General features: G+C 40.9%; 1 protein-coding gene across 1 annotated transcript in view; it reads left to right on the forward strand.

Moving 5' to 3' along the window:
- The window catches only part of Fmo1 (flavin containing dimethylaniline monoxygenase 1), a 31,824-nt gene extending 18,055 nt beyond the window's left edge, over nucleotides 1-13,769 (forward strand). Inside the window, exons 4-9 of the mRNA XM_013114322.3 lie at nucleotides 186-348; nucleotides 3,517-3,659; nucleotides 6,592-6,791; nucleotides 8,860-9,215; nucleotides 9,702-9,774; nucleotides 13,021-13,769. Of these exons, the coding sequence (XP_012969776.1) occupies nucleotides 186-348; nucleotides 3,517-3,659; nucleotides 6,592-6,791; nucleotides 8,860-9,215; nucleotides 9,702-9,774; nucleotides 13,021-13,363 (1,278 nt within the window). The 3' untranslated portion in view covers nucleotides 13,364-13,769. The remainder of the gene's footprint in view (nucleotides 1-185; nucleotides 349-3,516; nucleotides 3,660-6,591; nucleotides 6,792-8,859; nucleotides 9,216-9,701; nucleotides 9,775-13,020) is intronic.
- The last annotated feature ends 202 nt before the right edge of the window (nucleotides 13,770-13,971 follow it).

Here is a 13,971-nt window from a genome sequence, read left to right on the forward strand (position 1 = left end):
ACTTGAAATCTTTCTATCTAATATACCATGTTGGATTTGATAGCCTGACTAGGATTCTAGGGTTCTGTTCATTATGTATGCTTCTTGATATCTCTATTACAGACCTTTTGAAATGTCCACTAGTGTATCAGTAGCTATGGAAAAAAAACTTGACAGTTACTAATCATGTCTGTGATTCTTTTCAGACCAAAGTCTGCAGTGTAACAAAACGCCCAGATTTTGCTATCTCTGGACAGTGGGAAGTTGTCACTCTCCATGACGGGAAGCAAAGCTCAGCCACATTTGACGCTGTTATGGTCTGCACTGGTTTTCTAACTAACCCTCACTTGCCCCTGGATTCCTTTCCAGGTACAGAAGTTCCTACCAGTTACCTTGAATTGTCTCAAGGGACCCATCCTCATATGTGGTTGGTCTCGGGATGAATTCTTATGTAGCAACTTTTTTCCAAGCAGAACTTTTCCTAACCAGACAGTTTTTGGCTTTCAAACAAATTATGAATGCAGATGAGAATAGCAGATAACACACTAAGCAGGTTTCTGCTTCACCATGGTTCAATGTTCCTCATGTGACAGGCAGTACTTAGTCTTTGGAAATGTGGGGTGCTTACACAACTTGTTCACCTCAGCAGCAGCTGCTGCTCACTGCTAAATTTGGTTCTAAAGAACACAAAAGGCAGTCTTGGAACAATGGAATGAGAAACTTGGTTTGTTCTTGCTTGCCTCCTTCAGAGAGCAAATGAGAGCTTCCTGGCACTGGAGCAATAGTCAAAAGGGAAATCAGTTTTACCATACAAGTTAAGACATTGTCAGGTCTCAGTTCCTTTCCTTAGCTTTTGTAACCATAACTCACGTTACTCTGTGCCAAACTTCAGTTCTATATCAACTCAAGGAAACAGAAAATTCAGTGGCTTTAAAGTTTATTTCACCTGCAGTAAGCTTTCAAAAGTTAGACAAGGAAATTTTTCTACAGATCATCTTGACATGACCTGAAATGATCCCAAGATCCATCTTACACTATCATACTTACTTCCAGTGAGCCCAGGTCTACCCCAGAACTCACTCAGCTCAGGTCATATCAGAATAAGTAGAACCTGAAAACTACCCTACAACAGAATCGCTAAATTGAAGAAAAATCAAGGTAGATCTACCTCTTTCCAGTGTAGGAAGCTTCCCTGAGCAATTCAAGCATAGACCAGTAAGATGGCTCAGCCGTGAAAGGTGCTTTCTGTGCATATGTGATATCACCCAAGTGTACACACATATGCATGAGCATGTGGGCACACATACACACACACACACACACACACACACACACACACACACACACACAAATAAGCAAAGATCTCCAAGCTTCTACCTGAACACATTCAGTAACAGACTCTCATCAGTCCTTAAGGCAACATAACACTTGGCATTCTTGCCTGCAGATCAAAGCCTTGAAAAGTCAGTCAGCCGCTCAAATCTCTCTAAAGGAGCTCCTGGTATATAGGATCACCCTCAAGAACCCAGGAAGTTCCATAGTATAGAAAAAAATGTACTCAGTCCTCTCAATACATTACACAGTGCTTACAACACAGAAGTGAATACAGCATGTAACTAGTATGAAAGACATGAATAGAGTTTTTACTGGTTTGGTATAGGACTCAACCTACATAACACCTAGAGTAATACCAGTACTCCAAACTCAGAGACTCCTGTGTTTCTATATTTGGTTGGAATCGAGAAGACTATGAATGCTTGAAAGCCCCTGTGCTCGGTTTGAACTGGATGAGCTGCCAATCTGAAAAGCACAAGCTAAACCCATGGCTCACCACATAACGGTTTTGCCTCTTCCCTCACCTTTCAAAGCCTCCAGGGGTGGGGAGTTGCTGATAAATTGAGGGAGTTAGTTCACTTTGCCCAAATGCGTGTATCATAAATCAGGTGAAGAGGGCTGCACACAGGCTGCAGCCCTTGATGGCATCCTCATCAGGTACTACCCATTTGAAACACTTAGCTCTATGACTCTCAAAGAGGCTCTGAGCTCCAAGACTCTGATTCTGACTTTAAATGGAGACTTCTTAGCTCTGCTGTCTCCTCCCTGCTTTGGGGTGGTTGTGAACAAGGACAAAAATTTAAATTCAGTGAATATATCCAAAAATTTAGCACAGGTTCCAAAAGCAATTCCAAAATGGGGAGGAGGGGTAGTTCTCAAGAGTCTATAAAAATAATGAGTATCATAGTTAGAATTAGTGTAGCATTCCCCCAAAATAAGTAGTTTTATTTCTTTAGTTATACGCATTTTGGCATTTGTTAACAGTCATATTTACCTATTGTAACTTCTTACTCTGTCATCCTGTGAGGTAAGAGGGAAAGGTATTGATCCATTGGAGACTCATGTAGTCTCATACTTGTCCATATGTATAACCCAAACAGGCTTAGTCAGGGATATTCTATGGTAACTTATAGGTCTAGAGACAATGCTATGGTCCATCTTGGATTTTTCCAGTTGTCCTTTCCTGAAAGATCTCTGAAATATATGGAGTTCCTAAACTGAGTTAATGCTTGAATATGGTCAAAAATCTGTACCAAATACTAAGTGATCTTAATTGTGGTTAAGTTTTGACCAGGATTCGTGCCAGAGTGCCAATGATTCAGTGTGCACTGCAGAGTCACCTGATCTTAACAAACCACTTCCTGCAGTCACATGTGTTTGTCCTGAGAGCCTAGGTGTCTTATCATTGTTCTGCAGTGATAATCTAGGTCTCTATTTGAGCAGGTATACTTCTGATTGTGTAACTCGGCCTTGAGAGGATTTTCCAAAAGCTTTCTGTTTGCATTGGATTTCTCAGTGGGATTTGGCACCAAATGCCTGCACTATCTATGAGCCCAGGAGATGTCCTGGTGTCACACAAACAACCCTTTTTTCTCTGAGTTAACTCTGACTCAGCAAACTTAACCTGAACTGTGGACTGTCTGCAAACATCTCCATTTTATGAGAACCTCTGTGAATGGGGACCATGGTTCATTGGTCTTATCCCCCCATATCCTCATCTAGTACAATGCCTGGCACACAGCCAGTGTTCCCAGAAAGTCTGATGAATTAAATCAGTGATTCTCTGCTCTGGCTCCTGTTTATGAAAAGCTACACAATATAAATCACCTGCCAACTAGAACATCACCCTCCCATGGACATCCATCTTCCTTGGTGTGGTGACAATACCTCACACCTTTGTGCAGTATGTCTTATGCCACAGTGTTTCAGCTTAGTGCTTAATCATTTAGTAATAAAATGAGAACCCTGTCTAGTGAGATAATTAACCCCTTTGCCCATAATCACATAAGTGGTTGATCAAATAATTTCCAGATAACATTTTGTAAAGTTGTATATTTGTATTCCAAGTTTTCTCAAACAAGAGTACCCTAGTATTAATAAAAAGCAGCCTAAATCATCTTTCAAGGTATTATGTAGGGAAAAATATTTATGGTTCGTTTACCAATTTTGTAAGTTCTCTATGTGCTTTTGTTTTCTCTGTAGGCATAAAAAATTTTAAAGGACAGTACTTCCACAGCCGACAGTATAAACATCCAGACATATTTAAGGACAAGCGAGTTCTTGTGGTCGGGATGGGAAATTCTGGCACAGATATTGCCGTGGAGGCCAGCCACTTAGCAAAAAAGGTATCCCTGTCGATGTTACCTAATGAAACCTTCATCTTAACATGTATGACTCACCAAACAGTGCTTGTAATGAATGTCAAAAGACTAAAAATGCCCAACAGAAAACTTTTTTGTTTGAGATAGGGTCTTACTATGTCACCCTAGTGGACCTAAAACTCAACGTGTAGATCAGGCTCACCTTGAAATTGTAATAATCCTCCTGCTTCTGCCTCCAGAGTGCTGACTTAAGCTACCAGATTCAGCTAACAGCAGATTTTTGAAGGACTTTTGGTTTGTTTGAAGGCAAGGTTTCATGTAGTTCAGGCTACCCTGGAGCATGCTGTCTAGATGACAATGGCCTTGAACTCCCATTCTCCTTTTCACTCTAGTTCTATAATTAAAGGCATGTATCATCAAGCCCAGCTAAGTGCTTATGCTGAGGATCGCATACTCTACTGTGAATCCCCGTGGCCACCTTCTCTCCAAAGCTAACCTCTCTAACACTTAATTTTGTCACTTTTCTTAGCTTCTAACCAGAGCTACAAGACACATGTTTCTTCACTCAGTCCCATGGGTCCCTCAACCCTGGCAACGATTTCTTGCTAACAGCTCTCATTTACCTTCTCTTTCTTTAGTCATTGCTCTCCCAGGCCCCTACCACCTCATACTGAGCCTGCTTCCTTGTCTCCTAACAAAAATGGAGAGACAGTTCATATTTATCTGGATTACTCATTACCAAATTCTGTACTAGATTCTTCTTGATCCATGGCTGCAGTGACCAAGACAAGCCACTGAGATAGATATTGTTCATACCTCTGATTACAGACCACTAAACCAAGAATTAGAGAAATACTAAGCCTAAAGTCATGCCACTACCTGCTATTAAAGGCAGTCCTCAAACCCAAGCCAAAGTCGATGAAACTCTGCCCTTCATCCTGACCGCCCCACCCACAGTCCTCTCTCCCACTCATAACAAACCATGCAGACTCCAAATTATCAACAAATGAATCCTCTGAATAACCACTGTGATAGTTTGCTTTCTGATGATTAAAAGCAATTTTAGGGGAGAAAGGGTCATTTGGCTTATGCTTCCAGGTCAGCAAAGGAAGTCAAGGCAGACACCACATAGGGACACTGCTTCCTGAATTGCTCTGATTCATGCTCAACTAGCTTTCTTATACAACCTAGGCCTGCCTGTCCAGGACTGCTGCTGCCCACAATGGGCTGGGACCTCCCACATTGATCATCAGTCAAGACAGGCCATTCTGATTGAGGCAGGTCTTCAGTTGAGGTTCTCTCTTCTCAGATGCCTCTAGATTGTGTCAACTTGACAACAGAAACCAACCTGCATACATCTGCCTTCACATGACATTCTCAGTTTGGAAACCTAGTAACTCACCTTTTCTGAAAGAAATAATAAATTGTAGATGCACTAGCCCCTCATCCTAGAGCAAATAAAGGTACCCCTCTCATTGTTACCTAATGAAACCTTCACCTTAACATATATGTCTCAGTCAAACTGTTTTACATTATAATAAATGTCATGATTATGGAGAGCACTCCATAATCTGGTTCAAATCTGTATATTCTTACTGAAGGGCTGATTTTGACCTTTCCACTTCCTTGTCTTTATTTCCTCTTTGCCATACCGTCTCCCTCCTACTTCAGTGATCTTTCTTTTATATTGTAAAATACATTTACATTCTTTTATATTGTAAAATACATTTACATTTGGTACATAGTGAGTTTTCCCTATTCAGGATGTGTCAAACACTTTATAGGACCCAAACCAACAAAATCAAGATCCACTCTCTTGGAGCATGAAGTTATATGGGAAACAGATGCAGGATAAATAAATGAAAAACTCATAAAGAAAGAATATCGAGGGCATGTGACTTTGAGATTCCCCCCCATGTTAATTTAGACAAAGGAATGGATGGATGGTTCATTCACTAAAGCACTGGTTAATTGATTTGAAGAGACTTGGTTACATTGTCCTGAAGAAAATGAAAGGAACTTCTGAAAACAAAACTTAGAATGGATTGAACCACTATGATCTCCACCTGTGGTAACATTGAATCTATTTCTGTAATTATCTGGAAATTCCTGTAATCAAAAGGAAAACATGCTTTGACATTTATCTTGTCATTTTTGAAGCAACAAAGAAATTACCTCCCCCTTGTTTTCCAGCAGAATTGGTGTCTACTATTCTATACCATGAAAAGAGGCAGCATCAGTCAGGCTCTTATCACATTTCCAGGACTGTGTCCACTGGTCCATGATGTTATAAAGTTAAACAAAAATAACATTAGCTGTGGCCTTCCTTCCTCACTTAGATTGGAGAAAATGCCATTTGTTCAGTCTGTTGTATCAGCAAACAACAGATTGGGCAGCCAAAAATGTTTTGCTTTCTGAACAGTTATCCAGAAAATTACTTACTGTATGTATATCAAAACACTATTTTCTTAGCTTAATCAGCTAGCTGATAAATTAAAATGGTCAAACAAAAAATATGGCTGGGAAAAAAAGACAAAGAGAAAGGAGGGAGGACGGGAAGGAGGGAGAGAGAGGGGAAGAAAACAAACACCCAAATTAATACCCTAATGACTTGGACTGCCAGTCAAGCTAGTGCTTGTATTGATACCACCTTTGTAGACAACTCCCAATTCCTACCATGCCCTGTTCTTATTGCTGACACCTCCAGTGAGTACATAAAATTACAACCAAATGTCTGCTTGCCTTCTCATATGAAACTTAGAGCTCTCTGTAAGTTGATATTGTCTCTCAAGCCTCTCAAGCCTGGTTAACAGTGAGTATAATATACACCCTTGGTGTTTTTATACTCTGAATATTGATACTATTACAAGAACCAAGACTATCTTATCAGTCATGTATCTTCACAGTAACAGATGCATTTTCAGTGTTCATCCCCTGAAACTCTGGTTGATTCTAGGTGTTCCTCAGCACCACCGGAGGGGCATGGGTGATCAGCCGAGTCTTTGATTCAGGTTACCCATGGGACATGATATTCATGACACGATTTCAGAACATGTTCAGAAATTTACTTCCAACTCCAATTGTGAGTTGGCTGATATCAAAAAAGATGAACAGCTGGTTCAATCATGTGAATTACGGTGTGGCTCCTGAAGACAAGTAAGTATATCTGACAGAGGGTACTAAGAAGAGGAAGTGTTGACCATTCCAATAGCAGTGAGAAAGTTGAATACTAAAAAAGAAAAAAAAAGACTTCATACAAGTTTACTCCATAAACAGAGGAGTAGATTGGGGAGTGGAAGCAGAGGAGGGGAGGGGGAGGGCCTGGAGGAGTGAAGTGAAGGGAAACTGCAGTTGGGATGTAAAATAAATAAAAAATACAGTAAACACATTTTTAAAAAGACTATTATGTATAAACACATACATTTACATATACATACAGGTATGTGATAGCAGTTAGTGAAAAAAGAGGCCATGAATTTGATGGAGAGTGGGAGGGGTGTGAGGGGGGTTTTGGAGTGAAGAAAGGGAAGGGAGAGATGTTGTAATTACAATCCCAAAAACAAAGCATAACAACACCCTTCACTGACAAATCTCTAGAATGTGTTTCTCTCGTATAACAGAGAAATGACACCACGGGGGCAGTAATTTCCAGTCCTCCTCTCTCCACCTGCTGGCAATGTTCTGTTCTCTGCTTGGATGAGTTGTTTTAGATGCTTCATATAAGTGGTAACATGTAGTGCTTACCCTTCTCTGACTGACTTATTGGAGGATTTCCTTATGATTATAGAAAAATAATACCCCATTGTATGCATAAATCACATTTTCTTTGTTTAGTAACTTTTTTCTTGGAAATTTAAGTTATTGCCAGGACACGGTTAATGTAAGTAATGCTACAATAAACAAAAAGGTACTAAAAACAAAACAAAACCAAAAACCAAGTTTACTCACTAATAGGAGTGAACTAGCAAGTGCTCAGTAGGCAGGTTTCTGTATTCCACTTTGCCAACAACTCCTCAAGGTAAATATTATTATATTCTCTTTATTAGTGTGGGAAAACTAAGACAGAAAATTCTAGTAGCTCATTTAGTAAGAGGCTGCCTCAAATGCAGCAGACAGAAGATAATAATCTGGCTGTGACTGTTGACAAAAGCAACTTGGATTGTTTCACTTGTGGGGGTGGGAGATGAATCTAACAGTCACTCTAAGGCATCTCTGTAGTAACAGTGTCTTGTTGCCTTTGTGACCATTTTTATTTCAGTCTAACCTTTAATTAAAACCTGTAGCTTTTCCCAGTAGAAAGAACCAAGTGAACTTTATCATTCATTAAGTTTAGACTTGTATTAGGGTTTCCTAGAGGAACAGAACTGATAGATTTTTTCATTCATTTGTATTTATGGAGATTTATTTGAGTAGCTTACAGCCTGTGGTCCTGCTAGTGCAACAATGGCTGTCTACTGGTGGAAAGGCCAAAAACACAAAAGTTATTCAGTCTACAAGGTTGAATGCCTCAGCTGGACCTCTTTGATGTAGTCAGCCCTTTTCCATCTCCAAAATCCCCACATACAACTTTTTCATATGCTTTTTTACTCTACCCAGTGTCAGTATCTGTACTTTTCAAATGAACAGAGGAAAGTCCCTAAGGACCATTTGACTTGCCCAAGCTCTGTTAAGTACACGCTATAAAAGAAACTATTCTCACTGACTCCTAATCTCTTACAGTTTCCATCTTGCTATCTCTTTCTGTGGATTCACCACAATTCATAAAAACATTCAACTCATAGCAAAGCAACTCAACAAAAATATTTTTCTCTGTTGAGAAAGGAGTATATGAGAAAAATATGATGCTGTTTGTGCTCCCTTGGCACATGACGGTGATTTCTTTACACAAATATTTTCTATGAGGAGTGGAAACTAAATAGAGGGACAGAAATCCATGCCAGATATGGGCTTCCCAGTTTCCCTTGTGGTCCTTCAGCATTCTGTTGTCTCTAGAGTGATAGCAGTAGCTGAATGCTGAAAATCAGCAAGAGGCAGAGAGGCTGCAGAAGACTCTGGCCACCTCCTCAGCTTTCAAACTCTAGTGAGTGATAAACACATTTCTTAACTCCTGGATGTGGTCCATCCCCTCCAAAGACTGGAAGCTCTGGTCTAGCCAAGAGGAGAGTAAAGAGGGTACTGGCTCCACTGTTGATCTGCAGAGCTCTCTGCTCATGTTTTTGTTTAGGACTCAGATGAGAGAGCCCGTGCTAAATGACGAGCTCCCAGGCCGTATCATCACTGGGAAAGTGTTGATCAAGTCAAGCATCAAGGAGGTGAAGGAAAACTCTGTCGTGTTTAACAACACCCCAAAGGAAGAGCCTATTGACATCATCGTCTTTGCCACTGGATACACCTTTGCTTTCCCCTTCCTCGATGAATCTATAGTGAAAGTTGAGGATGGCCAGGCATCACTGTACAAGTACATCTTCCCTGCACATCTGCCAAAACCAACTTTGGCTGTGATTGGCCTCATCAAACCCCTGGGCTCCATGGTACCCACAGGAGAAACACAAGCTCGATGGGTCGTTCAGGTCCTAAAAGGTAACTGTGTGAGAAATAGCTGGACACATCTATTAAGTTGTTTGCTATGTGAACTTTAATACTGGAAATTAAAAATGAAATCCATTCAATAAGAATTATTCTGCCATAGTAACTTATGTCACCCCAGCACAAATGATGAATCAGGGATTAAAAAGACATGTGCCTCCTTATTATTTTGACTGAATCAACTGATTCAGACAAAATGAAAGGTTCAATCAATTACATGGTATCATTGAATCAAACCAGGTTTGAGATTCTGTCACATTAAGTAGTTATTGAGATGGCCAAACATTCATCTTGTCAGTCAGCAGTATTGATGCCAAGAAAACAGCACCAGGCAGCTCAGGCAGGTGACACTTTTACAGAAGGGCAGGTAAATAGTTGGGTACCAGAAAGATGAAAGATAAGCAATGAGAAAGCAGCCATATCCCTCGGTCAAAACACAGAGTTAAAGCTAAATTGCACTATCATATGTTTATTTTATAGGTGCAACTACAGTACCGCCACCAAGTGTCATGATGACAGAAGTTAATGAAAGGAAGAAAAACAAGCATAACGGGTGAGTGTCCTTTATGAATGGCAGTACAGTTGGTGAAAGAGTTAAGTGGAGATGAGCTTTACACTGCAAAGAAAGGTGTTTGAGACTGAAGAAAAATGGAGGGAGGAGGCAAAAGGTTAAACTGAGTCATCTTTAAATTCCCAGAATCATCTAGTATCCTAGTATACATCTAGACCTATGTAAAGAAACTTCTCACACCAGGCACGTTATCTCATGCTTTATCCACAGTCAGCAGGCAGAGCATATGTTTCCTGGGAATATCTGTTCATTCATTCATTCAAGAGGTCTCTACTGGTTTTATTTTTTCATACAAGTTGTTACTCTAAAGCAAGAGTCAGTTGACCTTGCTCTTTGGGACAGACCCACTGACCTAGTTTTTCATTTTCATTTTCAAATAGTTGTTGAAGATAAAAAATTTTGCAATTTTGTTAGATAAAATTTAAACCAAGGTGACTGCACATAGTTTCGTTGCAATGCAGCCAGGCTCATTCATTGTGCATTGTCAATGGCTGCCTTTGTGTTACCATAGAAACACCCTGTAGTAGACACAGAAGCTCTGTAATAGTCCTGAAAGCTGTTAGCATTTCCAGTGGGCCTTCTTCAGAGGTGGCTGTTGCTTATTCTGCTTATGCTCTGCTCTTCATGCCTACTCAAGAGCCAGAGGGAATGGAAGGGATGCAGGCAACAAAGAAGACACCCATGGCCATCATCCACTATGGGTCCCAAGAAGCAAAAATACCTGTTTCACTGTCTGTCAAGCAAATCTTCACTTCAAAAATCTAAAGGGTTCCATGGAGAATTTTTTAAAGAGGGAAGCATTTCTTAAAATGAGTTAGGAGGATAACTACATTTGTAAACTGCTTTGTGAGCATCAAGACCTGAGTTTGGAGCCGGGCGGTGGTGGCGCATGCCTTTAATCCCAGCACTTGGGAGGCAGAGGCAGGTGGATCTCTGTGAGTTCGAGGCCAGGCTGGACCGATAGCCTCCAAAACAATACAGAGAAACCCTGTCTCGTTTAAAAAAAAAAGACCTGAGTTTGGTCCCCAGAATACACTAAAGAAAAGCCATCTGTACCAGCAAATGCTTGCAATCCAAGTGCTGAAGAGGCTCACTAACTGCCCAGCCTAGCATACTTAAAAATTTACAAAAAGGCTCTGTTTTCAAAAAAAGGGCCTGAGGAACAACACCCCAGGTTGTCTTCTTGCCTCTACACACATATATATACACAAGAACATATGCACCTATATGTACAAATGCAGTCACACACGTATGAAAATTCACATATGTGCATACACACACCAAGAAATTAGTCAAATTAATTGGTTTATACCTATAACCTCAGTGCTTGAGAGGTTTTGGCAGGAGTACTGTTGCAAGTCTGAAGCCAGCAACTATGGCCAGTTTAAGATTAAAAATGGGGCTCATTTTATTTCTCCATGTTAATAACTGACTTTTATCAGTCACATGTTCTCATATTTCAAATGTTGCTATAGCTTTGTCTAAGCATTAATGTCCAAAACGACAAAATCACTATAGATGTTTCTTCTCTAAAATGTGGATTGGGTGTCTGTGTATGTGTGCGCCTGCATCTCTGGCATGTAGAGGCCTTCAGAGGCCACAAGAGAGCATCCAATCCCTGGAACTAGAGTTACAGGCAGTTATGAGCCCCCATGTGGGTGCTGGAATGAAACATATGTCCTCTACAAGAACAGTAAGAACTCTTTACTATTTTTCTTTTTTTCCTTTTTTTATTTAAATTAGAAACAAGCTTGTTTTACATGTAATCCCAGTTCTCTTTCCCTCCACTCCTCTCCTGTCCCCCACTGACCCCCTATCCTATCTCCTTTCTGTTCCCCAGGGAGGGTGAGGCCTTTCATGGGGGATCTTCAAAGTCTGTCATATCATTTGGAGCAGAGCCTAGACCCTCCCCGATGCGTCTAGGCTGAGAGAATATCCCTCTGTGTGGAGTAGGCTCCAAAAATCCATTCATGTACTAGGAATAAATATTGATCCACTACCAGAGGCCCCATAGATTAACCAGAAGGAATACCCTCATTCAGAGGTTCTGGAACAGTCCTAATCTGGTTTCCCAGCTGTCAGTCTGGGGTCAATGAGCTCCCTCTTGTTCAGGTCAGCTGTTTCTGTGGGTTTCTCCAGCCTAGTCTTGACCCCTTTCCTCATCACTCCTCTCTATCCGCAACTGGATTCCAGAGTTCAGCTCAGTGTTTATCTGAGGGTATCTCCTTCTGCTTCCATCAGCTACTGGAGAAAGGCTCTAGGATGAAATATAAGGTAGTCATCAATGTCATTATCGGAGAAGGGCATTTAAGGTAACCTCTCCACTATGGCTTGATTGTTAGTTAGGGTCATCCTTGTAGATCTCTGGACATTTCCCCGGTGCCATATTTCTCTTCAAACCTATAATGGCTCCCTCTATTATGGTATCTCTTTTCTTGCTCTCCTCTATTCTTCCCCTAACTCATTTTCCTGCTGTCTCATGTCCTCCTCTCCCTTCATCTTCTCCCTTTCTCTTTCTTCTAACTCCCTCTCCCCTCCCCCCCATGCTCCCAATTAGTTCAGGAGATCTTGTCCCTTTCCCCTTCTCTAGAGGACCATGTATGTCTCTCTTAGGGTCCTCCTTGTATCCTAGCATCTCTGGATGTGTAGATTGTAGGCTGTACTCCTTAGAACTCTTTGCTATAAATCTATCTCTCCAGCCCTGGTGTTTTGTCTTTATTCTCAGTCTAGAATATGGTCTTGCCACATTATAGGACACCAGTATAATGGATAAATAATTAGAACTCTTGGATAATGTAGAATCTTCCTGCCACAAAAAGTTAAGACAGTGAGTCTAAGGACTAATATTAGAGGTATGAGAATTTCACTCTGTGGAATTTTGTGGATCATCATATTATACAAATGAAGAAACAACTGAGTTTTAAGAAAGAATGAACCCAAGTATGGTAACTCGTGACTGTGATCTCAACACTAGGGAAGTTGAGACAGGAAGATTGCCATGAGTAAGAGACCAGCCTGGGCAACAGTTTGAGACCCTGTCCCAAAGAAGTTAACAAAAGAAATAGGAAGAGGCCATTTTAGATGCCCATGGAAATAAAGGAAGAATACATCAGGTGGTTCCCAATCTTGTGACAGTGTTTGCTTTGGACAAAGATTCCATTTCCTTGTTGTAGGGTTACTATCATTGTGACTATCATTCCTTTTCTTCCCATTCTTCCTATTGAAAAGGTTTGGCTTGTGCTACTGCAAGGCTTTGCAATCAGATTATATAACATACATCGATGACCTCCTGACCTCTATCAAGGCAAAACCAGATCTGCGGGCCATGCTCCTGACCGACCCACGCCTGGCTCTGAGCATCTTCTTTGGCCCATGTACCCCTTACCATTTCCGCCTAACTGGTCCAGGAAAATGGGAAGGAGCCAGAAATGCCATCTTGACCCAGTGGGACCGGGCAGTGAAAGTCACCAAAACTCGAATTGTACAAGAATCCCCATCTTCCTTTGAAACTTTGTTGAAACTCTTCAGTTTTCTGGCTTTGCTTGTGGCTATTTTCTTGGTTTTCCTGTAAGCGAAAGCTCCAATTGGCCTTTCAGATGCATGGAGTATAACACTCTAATCCCTCTAATGTAACTATTATGCCTTCATAATCATAAACCATGGCCAGAGAATGAAACCCAAGCCCCTCACTTCCCAGCTTACCCCACTGGCACCCTGGAATTTCTGAGCCTCTAACAGCTCCATTAAGTTTAATTCCAAAAGATAATGGCCAACATTTTGTTTATTTAAAGAGCTAGAAGAAGGCAGGCACGTTTTTAAGTAGGGGCTTCCCCAGAGAACTCTCTAAGTACTCTGTCCCCTAAAAACTCTTTTCCTAAATCTTAATGAAAACCCCTGCCTCACAGAATATTGATTTGCACTAAAATGATTCTCTGTGTATTGATTGACTACAAATAAAATGGAAGAAACTACTTGTACCAAGTGGTCTTTTGTTCACTTTTTTGTGGGCTAGAAGAAAAAAGGATATGGGTAACTATGAATAAAGTCCCTAAGAAGGTGGGGGTGGAGGGGAGCTGGAGAAATACCTTATCAGTTAAAAGCTATGGCTGCTCTTTCAGAAGACCTGAGTTCAATTCCCAGCACCCACATGGCAGCTCACAACTGTCTATATCTCCAGTT

The sequence above is a fragment of the Mesocricetus auratus genome, unplaced genomic scaffold (genome assembly GCF_017639785.1).
Source record: "Mesocricetus auratus isolate SY011 unplaced genomic scaffold, BCM_Maur_2.0 Super-Scaffold_100676, whole genome shotgun sequence".
NCBI lineage: Eukaryota > Metazoa > Chordata > Mammalia > Rodentia > Cricetidae > Mesocricetus > Mesocricetus auratus.